A 13,238-nucleotide genomic window follows, 5' to 3' on the forward strand; every position below is an offset into this window, starting at 1 on the left:
TTAGAGAATGTCTCGATAATTTGGACATCCAAGAAGTGTCGAATGTGGGTCTCAACGAAGTCAAGGTTATTTTGCGACCAGGCTGAGGGACGGATAGGAAAGCCACTGAAACTAATTTTGCCTTAACTCTGGGTTTTGACAGTTTTAGTCATAGGCTATACGTTTTCATGTAGGTTTTTATGCAATTTCATTATTATGAAGAACCATATAGTCGATGATTGAGCCACACCTGTCAACGCAATGCTGGCCTAATCAGTCCTGCTCAAAAGTTGCTATTTCTGTTTAGCTCCGTCATTGTCAATACAGATGTAGTATCTGAATTTGAGCCAGTTTGCTACAGCAGGAAAATAATCCTGCTGCAATAGGAAATGTGAATTATTATGTGGATTATAATTCGTGGACATTTTTGTAGGGGTTGTAAAAAATTTCGTTAGGGCAAATAAAGTCTGAAATTTCAAAGTGGAAATTACAAACTTTAGAAGCCGTTTTAAACCTCAAATAGACTACAGGCTTGCATTTTCTGTGTAGGAAAATCTCAGCAACAAAAACGTGATCAACCTAAGATTCTACATCTGTAGATCCAGATAATAATTATAGAAATTGTAGGCTACTCATTCACTTTATTTTACAATAATAATTGAGTGCCCCTCATGAGATAAACATTTATCTCCACTGACTTATGTACACTTGAGTCACATTGGAAGAGAGTTTAAAACTAAAAACAAAATGTAAATATCGAACATATGAGTATAGCTCCATGGCATTCAGTCCCTATGCGTCCTGAAAACATCCTACATTATAAAATGTTTACAAACATTGAAGATGAGCATCATGCTGCAAATAGCTATTCTGCACTGATTTGGACATGCATGCAATGGCGCAATAAGAAGGTGCCTGGTATGTTCCAAAATGTGTTGCACTGATAATGAATTTGAAGATGGGCCACGGTTGAGATTTGAAATGAAATAATAAGTAGGCCTACTTCGTTTTATGCAATGAGCATTTCCAGGTGAAGCGTTTTATACACACTTACGTGTTTAGGATACTTTGCAAGTAGTAGACCATATGCATTATCCACCTTTTAAGTAGGCTATCAATGTTTCGGGGGGAAATAAAATTATCAATATTGTGCAACATTTCATGATTTGCAGTAGGCTAAATAATTGCTAAGGCAACCGATTTGTATAACCACTTGCCTCTGTATCCATTTTTTTTTTTAAATAAAACGGTTGTATCATATAAACATGACATAACAATATTTTATAAAACATTAACAACATGGAGTTGGGTGAAATTAAATAGGACTCGACTTTATAAAAAAGCAATTCATAATTCTGTACAAAATCACAACAAAATAATTCAGTATGGGAGATGTACAATACTGGTTGAAAAATATAGAAATCTTTATTTGATTTTTTTATTGGCCAAAGTATTCGTTTAAAAATTGCATAGTTTTCCAAATTATTGCTTGTGATTTTGTAGCATGGATAATCAACACATTCTAAGTATGGTCACCACTATTTCCCCAATGTGACCTATAGAAGCGCTATAGAATACAATACATAAAGTGAAAGAGAATATGCATATGTATCGGCAATTCTCCTAAAGGCAGTAACAACAATAAATACATAGCCTACATGATAGGATCAAGAGGATAATAATTGCTCTTTTGCATCAGTGGCACTTGGATATCATATCATGACGCACTCTTATCAGTCTTTGATGAAGGTTTAATGTATTCACGGATCATGAAATATAGCGTTAAGCTGAGCATTCATGACTCTCTCGTGATGAGTGTGTCCTTCGTAAGACATAATGTTTTCCATCGGTATCTCACACCGCTGCGCAGAGCTCCCGTAAAGGGGCGCGTGTCCCTGCGGACCCGCCAGTCCCGCGGCAGCCTGGTAGTGCATTGTAAATGCATAGTTCTTTTCGAACTCAGACGAAGGCTCGTGTTTGAAGGAAAAGTTCCCGTTGACACTCAGTGGTGGGCTTAAAGGTCCGTCGAATGATGGACTAGTGCAGTCTGTAAGCGGCAGCGCGGTCTCAAAGAACGGCTCCAGCGCGCTTCCGTATGAATGGGGCTTGACGTGGAAGATGTGGGAGCTGTCCATTGTACCATATGGAGGGCTGGGAAGACCCGGGGTCTGGTAGGAGTAGGGATGCGCGGCGAAGGAAGCACTTGCTGGTTGCATATGAGATGGTATCTCCTGTGTCTGCTCGGGGAGGAAAGTTCTGGGGTTGAGCTGGAGACAGCCTGCCACTAGATTAGTAGTGGGCTGAGACAAGCCCTTACACAGGGCCTGGACAAATGACATGATGTCTGGGCTCTTACCCGACCGCAAGATCTCTGACAGGGCCCAGATGTAGTTTTTAGCCAGACGCAGAGTTTCAATTTTTGAGAGCTTTTGGGTTTTGGAGTAACATGGCACAACTTTACGCAAACTCTCGAGCGCGTCGTTGAGTCCGTGCATACGATTCCTTTCGCGCGCGTTCGCCTTGTGGCGCCTCATCTTAAACCTCTGCATCCTGGCTTTTGTCATTTTCTTCTTTTTTGGTCCACGACGTTTAGGTTTTTGATCGTCGCCTTCTTCTTCCTCATCTTCCTCTTCATCATCATCCTCATCCAGTCTGTTTAACCCATCATCGTCGTCATCCTCGAGGTCCCCGTGCATGGATTCGAGCGCGCCGTTTTTCTTCTCCATATCCTGTTCGTCCTGGGAGCCCTGACACTCGTCAGTCCAGGTCGCAGAATCCTGGGGGTCTGATGACATCATGGTTTCTTCCGTGTAGGACTTAGTCATATCGGAAATCTGTCAATAAAAAAGACAGCCGTGAGCAGACTCACTTAGGACATAATTTGGTCCTTGACTAATAGCCTATTCAGCATGAGTTTTTTGGGGGGGAAATGTGCATTATGCTATACTAATTTTTTCACTCTAAGTCAAACAAAAATAATTTTGTATCAGAAGAACCAATATTACGTTTGGAATAGGAATTTGAGAGCAAAATGTAGAACAGTACTTTGTGGTCAGGATAAACCCAAAAAACATTATAGTAGCAAAATACATAAAGTATTCAATTATCACCTAATAGCTTGACATAACGAGTCCACAATTTGATCAAAATAATTGTCGCAATTACTTATTTTTAAATCTCCAGTCAGTTGAAACATCTATGAAATTTCATTGCTGAGTTCAATCAGAATATCTGAATCCCCTGTTTCCTTTTTGTAACAGGTGACATATGGTCACATCATCTCTCATCTGAGCAGGTTTGTATCAATAAATAATTCAAGCCTATTCAGAAAATCTTTAACTGCTAAATAACTATACTTTATGGCAATGTAACAGATAAATCATAGCACACAGCACTCCATGCAATTACTTTCACCCAAAGCATTTGCATAAATAAGTTATTGCATTATAAGATTGAGAAATAAATACCTATGTTTTGCAGAATGATCTTGTTATGACTCTGGCATGCCCCTCCTGAAGTGTGAGGTCCTGTGGATGGATTGTAATGTGGCTGCGCGGACAGATGCTCGGGTTATATAGCGCTGCTGCTGATGCTGCGAGGGACTGACTGGGAGAGAGATGAACCTGTGTGTTTCTATGGCTGTATCGCTAATTCCATCCCCATCGCGTAACCCAATGACTGGCAGGAACAGGCTCCACCCACCCAGGCCTTACTCCCGGCACGCGCCATATGGTCCATCTACGTCAGGCAAAAACGGCCTCAAGCGTCACGTGACATGGGACCATTTGTATTCGCCAGCGCTCTGTATTCCGCTCCTTTGTGGCCAAAAGAAAGTGGCCATCTGTCACCAGTTAGGGACTCCATAGACCTGTGTGGACCCGCAGGATGGATTAACCCTTTCGTGCATAGGACATATTCAATCACTACCAATACTCAAGCCCAACCCATTCCCCACGTGTGTCCTCTTTACATGGTTTGATTTTATTACTCATAAATCTCATAATTATGGAATAATGTAATTTTGCACATTAGGCTACTTTGGGGACATTGAACATACCTAACATACCCCAATAAACACGCCAAGTCACCAAGGAAAGAATAAGGCCCTTGCTGGCAATATTAAAGTCCCCATACTGGCCCTTCATAACAACACATGCAATTAATTTAGACCAAATGCATACTTTGCCATTCTTTTTTTTTTGCTCATTGCTGCCTGCATCAGTGTTTATCTGCAATAGTTCAAGTGTTATTGTCCCCATCTCTAACAGTGCGTGATTTTGATTGCCAACAGTGGTTGTACAATCTGGACCGAGCTCGAGCTGCTGAAGTAATGAGTCTCCCCCTCATTTTCAAACTGCAGGGCCGCACGCGAGTCGCACGCGAACTAACAAAAGCCTGTTTCACCGCTCACCACCCTGATCCAACGTCCAAAATCTGCTATCTTCTGTTCAATATAATGGCCAAAAAATCTACGTGTTGACCGTTGGACAGACAGCGTAACAAGTGGGGGTAACAACATACAATCAAGACAGAACTGAACCACGAGACAATTTATGAATATTTAAGCATAGTTATAGAGTGGGACTATCAAATTAGTCCATAGGCCTAGAATGAGAAAGACATCATCTGCTACCCAAACTAAAACCATGCGAACTGTCTGGTCATTCACAAAATGAGTAACTCTAGACCTATAGCCTAAATACTACCATATCTTGAGGATAGAACCATTGGGCATTTGCGTAGGCCTATATCGAAATACACCCATAAGCATATCATTTGGGATGAATTATCAATATCTTTAAAGAAACCTATTGATATAGCCTATAGTAGCCTAGGTCTATGCTTATGGATAATTGCTAAATTAACTCCATTATTTATGCCAAACAAAAAGTCTAAATTAAAACCATCACATTTTTAACTTGCAAACGCCCATTAGAATACCTTTTTTTTTTTTTACATTTCAACTCGGTAGTTTCTGACACCGACACCCAGAGAAAAACACCCCACATTCACACTGTTTGCTCAGCTCTGAACCATCCGCGTAGGTCTATATTTAACAGCGTCGGTTAGGCTAATGGCCCGGCGGAGCAACGCAGAGCACGGGTAGGGTCGGTGATGTAGGTAACAGTCAAGTGTCCACATAACCAGGTCGCCTCAAAGTGCTGCCTGAGAGAGAACACCTTATCTTGACTCTTTCATAAAACCAGGACAATTTGTGTCAGTCGAAAGTCCCCTACGAGAACAAGGTGCGCACGCAGCTTCCCGGACTACGTGGTCGAGGTTTTCAGCACCACGGACAGCTACTCTTACAAAGGGGAATACAACACACTTCTCTTCGAAACTACATATGATTTGAGGATAGGTTTAACAAAACAATTTGTTTTATTTAACAGCTCATAATTACTAGGCTAACTTTGGTTTAAATAATACACAGTAAGACCAGTCTATCTGTTAAACATATTGTCTAAACATATAACTAATTCCTAAAGAAAATGCACTGATAAAACGTGAATTTGCTTTAGACTTGCCTATGTCTGAACATAATTCACGCTGATATTGTCTTCATATTGTAGCCATATTGTAACATGTCTTTGCAAACATTATTCGTTTATTCGGTGCTCAACAATATGATACTTTACTGTTTTGCTCATAAAACCAAATGTTTAATGCAAAAAGATAAACCAAGTTTATAGAACATCCCACTTTGCACAGACATCAATTCAACGTCTATTCCACGTTGGTACAACTTAATTTCATTGAAATGACGTGGAAACAACGTTGATTCAACCAGTGTGTGCCCAGTGGGATGCATTGTGTTCAACTCGGTGTTTGGTTGCAAACATATCCTAAACCCACCGTATCTATTTGAATATGATGATCTGACCTATTCTCTAGCCCTAATTAGAACCCCTTGTCCCAGAGCAGGGAATCCAATGCCCTTCCGCTTGAATGGACGCTTAGATTGAACTAATTCCGCGTAGCATTTCATTGCACCTTCATCGCACTAATTGCTTATGCAAAAATGCAAATGTATATTAATTAGTTAGACCACTGATTAGTTATTTGGTATTGGCGTGTAATAAATCACAATTTTGGACTAGGATATAAAATCCTTGCTCGAAACCCAGCTGTGTATAGCGGGATGGGTTTTGGTTTCAATAATAGGCCTAGGATATGGAACCCTTCCGGCGCATTCATTTTGCAGGTGACCACCTGCTGCATGTATGTGCCTGCCTGAACCCCTGTGTGGAGTGCACATATGACCTATATATCTTATTAGGGAAATGCATAATATTAACAATAACACCAATAGGCTAATAATAACAATCAAATAATAATAATCATAATGTTTTTATTATTACTCTGTTGTAGCCTAATACAAGTATTAACATATGAGGCCTACACTGTTGTAATATAATAACACCTACTACTAGGTTTTTTTAATAACAATTTAAGTATTATACAAGTATTATTATTTTTCGGGCCCTCAGAATGAAGTCCAATAAATCAATGATTTGTAGTCAAAAACACACCACTTCGTTAAGGCAATCAATTTTGTAAAATGTTTGTAACCTTAAAGCTAGAATCCTTAGTTGATATACACACAGTTTTTGACTTATACATGAAGGATATAGAGGCCTATACCCACTGATTCTTGAAGAATATAACTTATAAATGCCTCATCCGCTTAGTTCAACTGTCTTACCACATCATAACCCAAAATATAAGCTTGGTTTACTCCAATGTTTGTAAACAATGTAAATGTAAACAAACACTGTATAGCCTCAGAACATGGTTAAAACTATAATGTTGATATCATGGATGGTCAGTCCTTGTATCTACAGCTCTGTCTACGAATTTGAGAGTGGTAACATTTATCCAGGCCCATCCCTCAGCTACTGTTTCAATTAAGGATTCTAGCTTCAATTGTGTTGTTTTTCTATTAAAACACACAAAGCCTAACAGTCACCCATAGATCACAATCACATCCTTCCCGATCTATTCTAAATTATTCGAATAGGCACTCATAAATAAGCAAGACAATATAACTTTTGTTTTCATAATTAAGAAACAGGGGTGGCACTTGAGGTGGCACTCGAATGTGATGAAATCAGCACATTTCATTGTTTATTTGTTAAAACGAGGTCCAGAATATTTGAGTTTTGCGCTGGTGAGTGGAACGGTGACTTCATTGAGTCACTGATATGTGCACCTGGCACACTAAAATATGTCTTACCTCAATGGCTGGTAGTTTGTCCGGGCTGTAGGCTATTTCTCAAAAGGGCTGTAGGCTATTTCTCAAAACAGAGCAAGATTATTTATTTTTCTTTACAAAAAATGTTTTGTCTTGGAGGGATGCAGCCTACGACATGCAGCTGGATGCCGTAGTATTAGAGATGCAATGGCGTCGTCTTGTGGTGGATATGAAACATTATGTCGGAGGCACCAGGGCCGGGTTTTTCAAAACTTTTCATCTGTAATGCTCTTTTTCGCTATCCAGGATCAGATCGATCTGACTGTTTTACAGCCCGTTTTTCAGAAAATAATCGGATAGGATCATTCAGGTCCAGATACCAAAATATAAAGATTACAGAAACCGTATTTTCAATGCATTAACCAAACAAGCTTACACCTTGCCATCTACTACACTACCATTCAAACGTTTGGGGTCACTTAGACATTTCCTTGTTTTCGAAAGAAAAGCAATTTTTTTGTCCATTAAAATAACATCAAATTGATCAGAAATACAGTGTAGACATAGTTAATGTTGTAAATGGCTATTGTAACTGGAAACGACTGATTTTTAATGGAATATCTACATAGGCATACAGAGGCCCATTATCAGCAACCATCAGTCCTGTGTTCCAATGGCACGTTGTGTTTGCTGATCCAAGTTTATCATTTTAAAAGGCTAATTGATCATTAGAAAACCCTTTTGCAATTATGTTAGCACAGCTGAAAACTGTTGTGCTGATTAAAGAAGCAATAAAACTGGCCTTCTTGACACTAGTTGAGTATCTGGAGCATCAGCAATTGTGGGTTCGATTACAGGCTCAAAATGGCCAGAAACAAATAACTTTCTTCTGAAACTCGTCAGTCTATTCTTGTTCTGAGAAATGAAGGCTATTCCATGCAAGAAATTGCCAAGAAACTGAAGATCTTGTACAACGCTGTGTACTACTCCCTTCACAGGACAGCGCAAACTGGCTCTAACCAGAATAAAAAGAGGAGTGGGAGGCCCCGGTGCATAACTGAGCAAGAGGACAAATACAGTTTCTAGTTTGAGAAACAGGCGCCTCACAGGTCCTCAACTGGCAGCTCCATTAAATAGTACCCGCAAAACACCAGTCTCAACGTCAACAGTAAAGAGGCGACTCCGGGATGCTGACCTTCTAGGCAGAGTTGCAAAGAAAAAGCCATATCTCAGACTGCCCATCTTAATCTTTTCTTTTTATTGGCCAGTCTGAGATATGGCTTTTTCTTTGCAACTCTGCCTAGAAGGTCAGAATTCCGGAGTCGCCTATTCACTGTTGACGTTGAGTGATGTTTTGTAGGTACTATTTAATGAAGCTGCCAGTTGAGGACCTGTTAAGCGTCTGTTTCTCAAACTAGACACTCTAATGTATTTGTCAATTTGATGTTATTTTAATGAACAAAAAAATTGCTTTTCTTTCGAAAACAAGGACATTTCTAAGTGACCCCAAACTTTTGAACAGTAGTGTATGTTACTCGTTCACTGTCATGGTGAAACAGAAATGAGTAAACTACATCAATTAAGGTAAAGATAATAGCAAAAATAATAGAGCCTGCATTTTGCTTATAAGTAAGTAGCTAGGTTACATGCATTTGTTTGACACCTCTCAATATAAGAGCTGACCACATACCTATACTGCAGTCAATTTAACATTATGAAGCTTTGGTTTTCAGATGTAAGAATGTTTTTTAAACCTCCCCACCTTAGTTACATTTAAATATCTCGGTTGTAGTGCATTTCGCCTATCTAAATCCTCCCTTCCAGTGGGATCAAGATTATCCTGATTTTCGGGAATCAAAACTATTCTAATAACTACCTTTGAGTTCTGAGAAACGCAAAAACAACATTTAATAAAGGTCGGATTGGATTACCCTATCAGGAGGATCAGAATCAAATTTTTCCGTTTTGAAATACCAAATTCGAGCATTTCATCCACAATTGCCGAAAATCAGTTTTGGCTAACCTAGTCCATAGTTCCTGATACCCACTCTAGCACCGGTGGGATTTCACATCTTCATATAAGTTGACTGCATTACAGGTACATGGTCAATTGTTATATTGAGAATTGTCAAATAAATGCATCTACTTACTTATAAGTGATATGCAGGCGCTATCATTTTTAATCAAGGTAGCCCTACCGCTATTCATGTAGTTTACTCATCTCTGTTTCCCTATGACAGTGTAGAGGTAGTACCACAACCATTCAAGTAGATAGCATGATCCTATCCGATTATTTTCTGAAATCCCAACAGCCAGATCGATCTGATCCCCCGGATAGCAAAAAATGGATTACAGAACTGGATCATTCTGATCCAGATAAAACTTTAAGAAAAACTGGGCACTGAGTCTTGTGTACAAATTAAGTAGAATATACAAAGACAGACAAATTATAATCTACTACACAACAAAACAACAACGTAGGTAGGCCTATAAGCAAAAGTGATTCTATTTGATCTACTCTACACAAGGCCTATCCTATTGTACTCTATTCTATTGACAGGTGCTGCTCTGACGAAGCTCAAATACAGTGCATTCGGAGAGTATTCAGACCCCTTGACTTTTTCCACATTTTGTTACGTTACAGCCTTATACAAACATGGATAAATTCTACACACAATATCCCATAATGAAAACAGGATTTTAGAATTCTTTGCAAATGTATATATATATAAAAAAACTGAAATACCTTATTTACATAAGTATTCATTATTTACATAAGTATTCAGACCCTTTGCTATGAGACTCGAAATTGAACTCAGGTGCATCCTGTTTCCATTGATCATCCTTGAGATGGTTCTACAACTTGATTGTTGTCCACCTGTGGTAAATTCAATTGATTGGACATGATTTGGAAAGGAACACACCTGTCTATACAGTGGCTTGCGAAAGTATTCACCCCCCTTGGCATTTTTCCTATTTTGTTGCCTTACAACTTGGAATTAAAATAGATTTTTGGGTGGGTTTGTATCGTTTGATGTACACAACATGCCTACCACTTTGAAGATGCAAAATATGTTTTATTGTGAAACAAACAAGAAATAAGACAAAAAAACAGAAAAATTGAGCGTGCATAACTATTCACCCCCCCCCCCAAAGTCAATACTTTGTAGAGCCACCTTTTGCAGCAATTACAGCTGCAAGTCTCTTGGGATATGTCTCTATAAGCTTGGCACATCTAGCCACTGGGATTTTTGCCCATTCTTCAAGGCAAAACTGCTCCAGCTCCTTCAAGTTCGATGGGTTCTGCTGGTGTACAGCAATCTTTAAGTCATACCACAGATTCTCAATTGGATTGAGGTCTGGGCTTTGACTAGGCCATTCCAAGACATTTAAATGATTCCCCTTAAACAACTTGAGTGTCGCTTTAGCAGTATGCTTAGGGTCATTGTCCTGCTGGAAAGTGAACCTCCATCCCAGTCTCAAGTCTCTGGAAGACTGAAACAGGTTTCCCTCAAGTATTTAGCGCCATCCATCATTCCTTCAATTCTGACCAGTTTCCAAGTCCCTGCCGATGAACAACATCCCCACCGCATGATGCTGCCACCACATGCTTCGCTGTTGGGATGGTGTTCTCGGGCTGATGAGAGGTGTTGGGTTTGCGCCAGACATAACGTTTTCCTTGATGGCCAAAAAGCTCAATTTTAGTCTCATCTGACCAGAGTACCTTCTTCCATATGTTTGGGGAGTCTCCCACATGGCATTTGGGGAACACCAAACGTGTTTGCTTATTCTTTTCTTTAATCAATGGCTTTTTTTCTGGCCACTCTTCCGTAAAGCCCAGCTCTGTGGAGTGTACGGCTTAAAGTGGTCCTATGGACAGATACTCCAATCTCCTCAGTGGAGCTTTGCAGCTCCTTCAGGGTTATCTTTGGTCTCGTTGTTGCCTCTCTGATTAATGCCCTCCTTGCCTGGTCCGTGGGTTTTGGTGGGCAGCCCTCTCTTGGCAGGTTTGTTGTGGTGCCATATTCCTTCTAGTTTTTAATAATGGATTTAATGGTGCTCCGTGGGATGTTCAAAGTTTCAGATATTTTTGTATAACCCAACCCTGATCTGTACTTCTCCACAACTTTGTCCCTGACCTGTTTGGAGAGCTCCTTGGTCTTCATGGTGATGCTTGCATGGTGGTGCCCCTTGCTTAGTGGTGTTGCAGACTCTGGAGCATTTCAGAACAGGTGTATATATACTGAGATCATGTGACAGATCATGTGACAGATCATGTTACACTTAGATTGCACACAGGTGGACTTTATTTAACTAATTATGTGACTTCTGAAGGTAATTGGTTGCACCAGATCTTATTTAGGGTGAATACACACGCACGCAACACTTTTCCATTATTAATTTTTTTGAATTTCTTGAAACAAGTTATTCTTTTCATTTCACTTCACCAATTTTGATTATTTTGTGTATGTCCATTACATGAAATCCAAATAAAAATCAATTTAAATGACAGGTTGTAGCAACAAAATAGGAAAAACGCCAAGGGGGATGAATACTTTTGCAAGTCACTGTTTAAGGTCCCACAGTTGACAGTGCATGTCAGAGCATAAACCAAGCCATGAGATCGAAGGAATTGTCCGTAGATCTCCGAGACAGGATTGTATCGAGGCACAGATCTGGGGAAGGGTAACAAATAAATTCTGCAGCATTGAAGTTCCCCAAGAACACAATGGCCTCCACCATTCTTAAACTGAAGAAGTTTGGAACCACCAAGATTCTTCCTAGAGCTGGCTGCCCGGCCAAACTGAGCAATCGGGGGAGAAGGGCCTTGGTCAGGGAGGTGACCAAGAACCCAATGGTCACTCTGAAAGAGCTCCAGAGTTCCTCTGTGGAGATGGGAGAACCTTCCAGAAGGACAATCATCTCTGCAGCACTCCACCAATCAGGCCTTTATGGTAGTGGCTAGACGGAAGCCACTCCTCAGTAAAATGGCATATGACAGCACGCTTGGAGTTTGCCAAAAGGCATCTAAAGGACTCTCAGACCATGAGAAACAAGATTCTCTGGTCTGATGAAACCAAGATTGAACTCATTGGCCTGAATACCAAGCGTCACGTCTGGAGGAAACCTTGCACCATCCCTACGGTGAAACATGGTGGTGGCAGCATGATGCTGTGGGGATGTCTTTCAGCGGCAGGGACTGGGAGACTAGTCAGGATTGAGGGAATGATGAACGGAGCAAAGTACAGAGAGATCCTTGATGAAAACCTGCTCTAGAGCGGTCAGGACCTCAGAATAGGACAAACGTTCACCTTCCAACAGGACAATGACCCTAAGCACACAGCCAAGACAACGCAGGAGTGGCTTCAGGACAAGTCTCTGAATGTCCTTGAGTGGCCAAGTCAGAGCCCAGACTTGAACCCGATCTAACATCTCTGGAGAGACCTGAAAATAGCTGTGCAGCGATGCTCCCCATCCAACCTGACAGTGCTTGAGAGGATCTGCAGAGAAGAATGGGAGACACTCCCCAAATACAGGTGTGCCAAGCTTGTAGCGTCATACCCAAGAAGACTCGAGGCTGTAATCGCTGCCAAAAGTGCTTCAACAAAGTACTGAATAAAGTGTCTGAATACCTATTTCAATTTTTTCTTTGTAATAAATTTGCAAAAATGTCTAAACCTGTTTTTGCTTTGTCATTATGGGTCATTGTGTGTAGATTGATGAGTTTTTTTTTTCTTTATCCATTTTAGAATAAGGCTGTAATGTAACAAAATGTGGAAAAGGTCAAGGGGTCTGAATCCAGTATCCAATATCATTCCAATATTGCACTAATACTGTAACCTACTATAATATGCTTAGCCTGACTACTCATACACATCGCTCTGGCCATACTAGTGTTTCTTCTCCACAATGAGTCTGGATTTGCTTTCCTCCCTGACATTTTCTAGAACACAAACACATTCTAACCGTTCTGATTGGTCCAAGAAACCAATGGGTTGGGCCAGAGCCGGCCTCCCCAAGATGATGTTATCAACTTTGATATTCTGATTGGTTAGATTTGTTA

The 13,238-nt window shown here is 40.3% G+C and overlaps 1 protein-coding gene across 1 annotated transcript; it reads right to left on the reverse strand.

Annotated features, from left to right (window-relative positions):
* Positions 1 to 1,739: 1,739 nt before the first annotated feature.
* LOC311126403 (neurogenic differentiation factor 1-like) lies at positions 1,740 to 2,804 on the reverse strand (the record flags this gene model as incomplete). The annotated part of the gene is made up of 1 exon (XM_084200410.1): positions 1,740 to 2,804. The coding sequence occupies one exon, from the start codon at positions 2,802 to 2,804 to the stop codon at positions 1,740 to 1,742; it is 1,065 nt and encodes a 354-aa protein (XP_084056536.1).
* Positions 2,805 to 13,238: the final 10,434 nt, after the last annotated feature.

Source organism: Coregonus lavaretus, assembly GCF_964263955.1.
Source record: "Coregonus lavaretus genome assembly, contig: HAP1_SCAFFOLD_2851, whole genome shotgun sequence".
NCBI classification, from domain to species: domain Eukaryota; kingdom Metazoa; phylum Chordata; class Actinopteri; order Salmoniformes; family Salmonidae; genus Coregonus; species Coregonus lavaretus.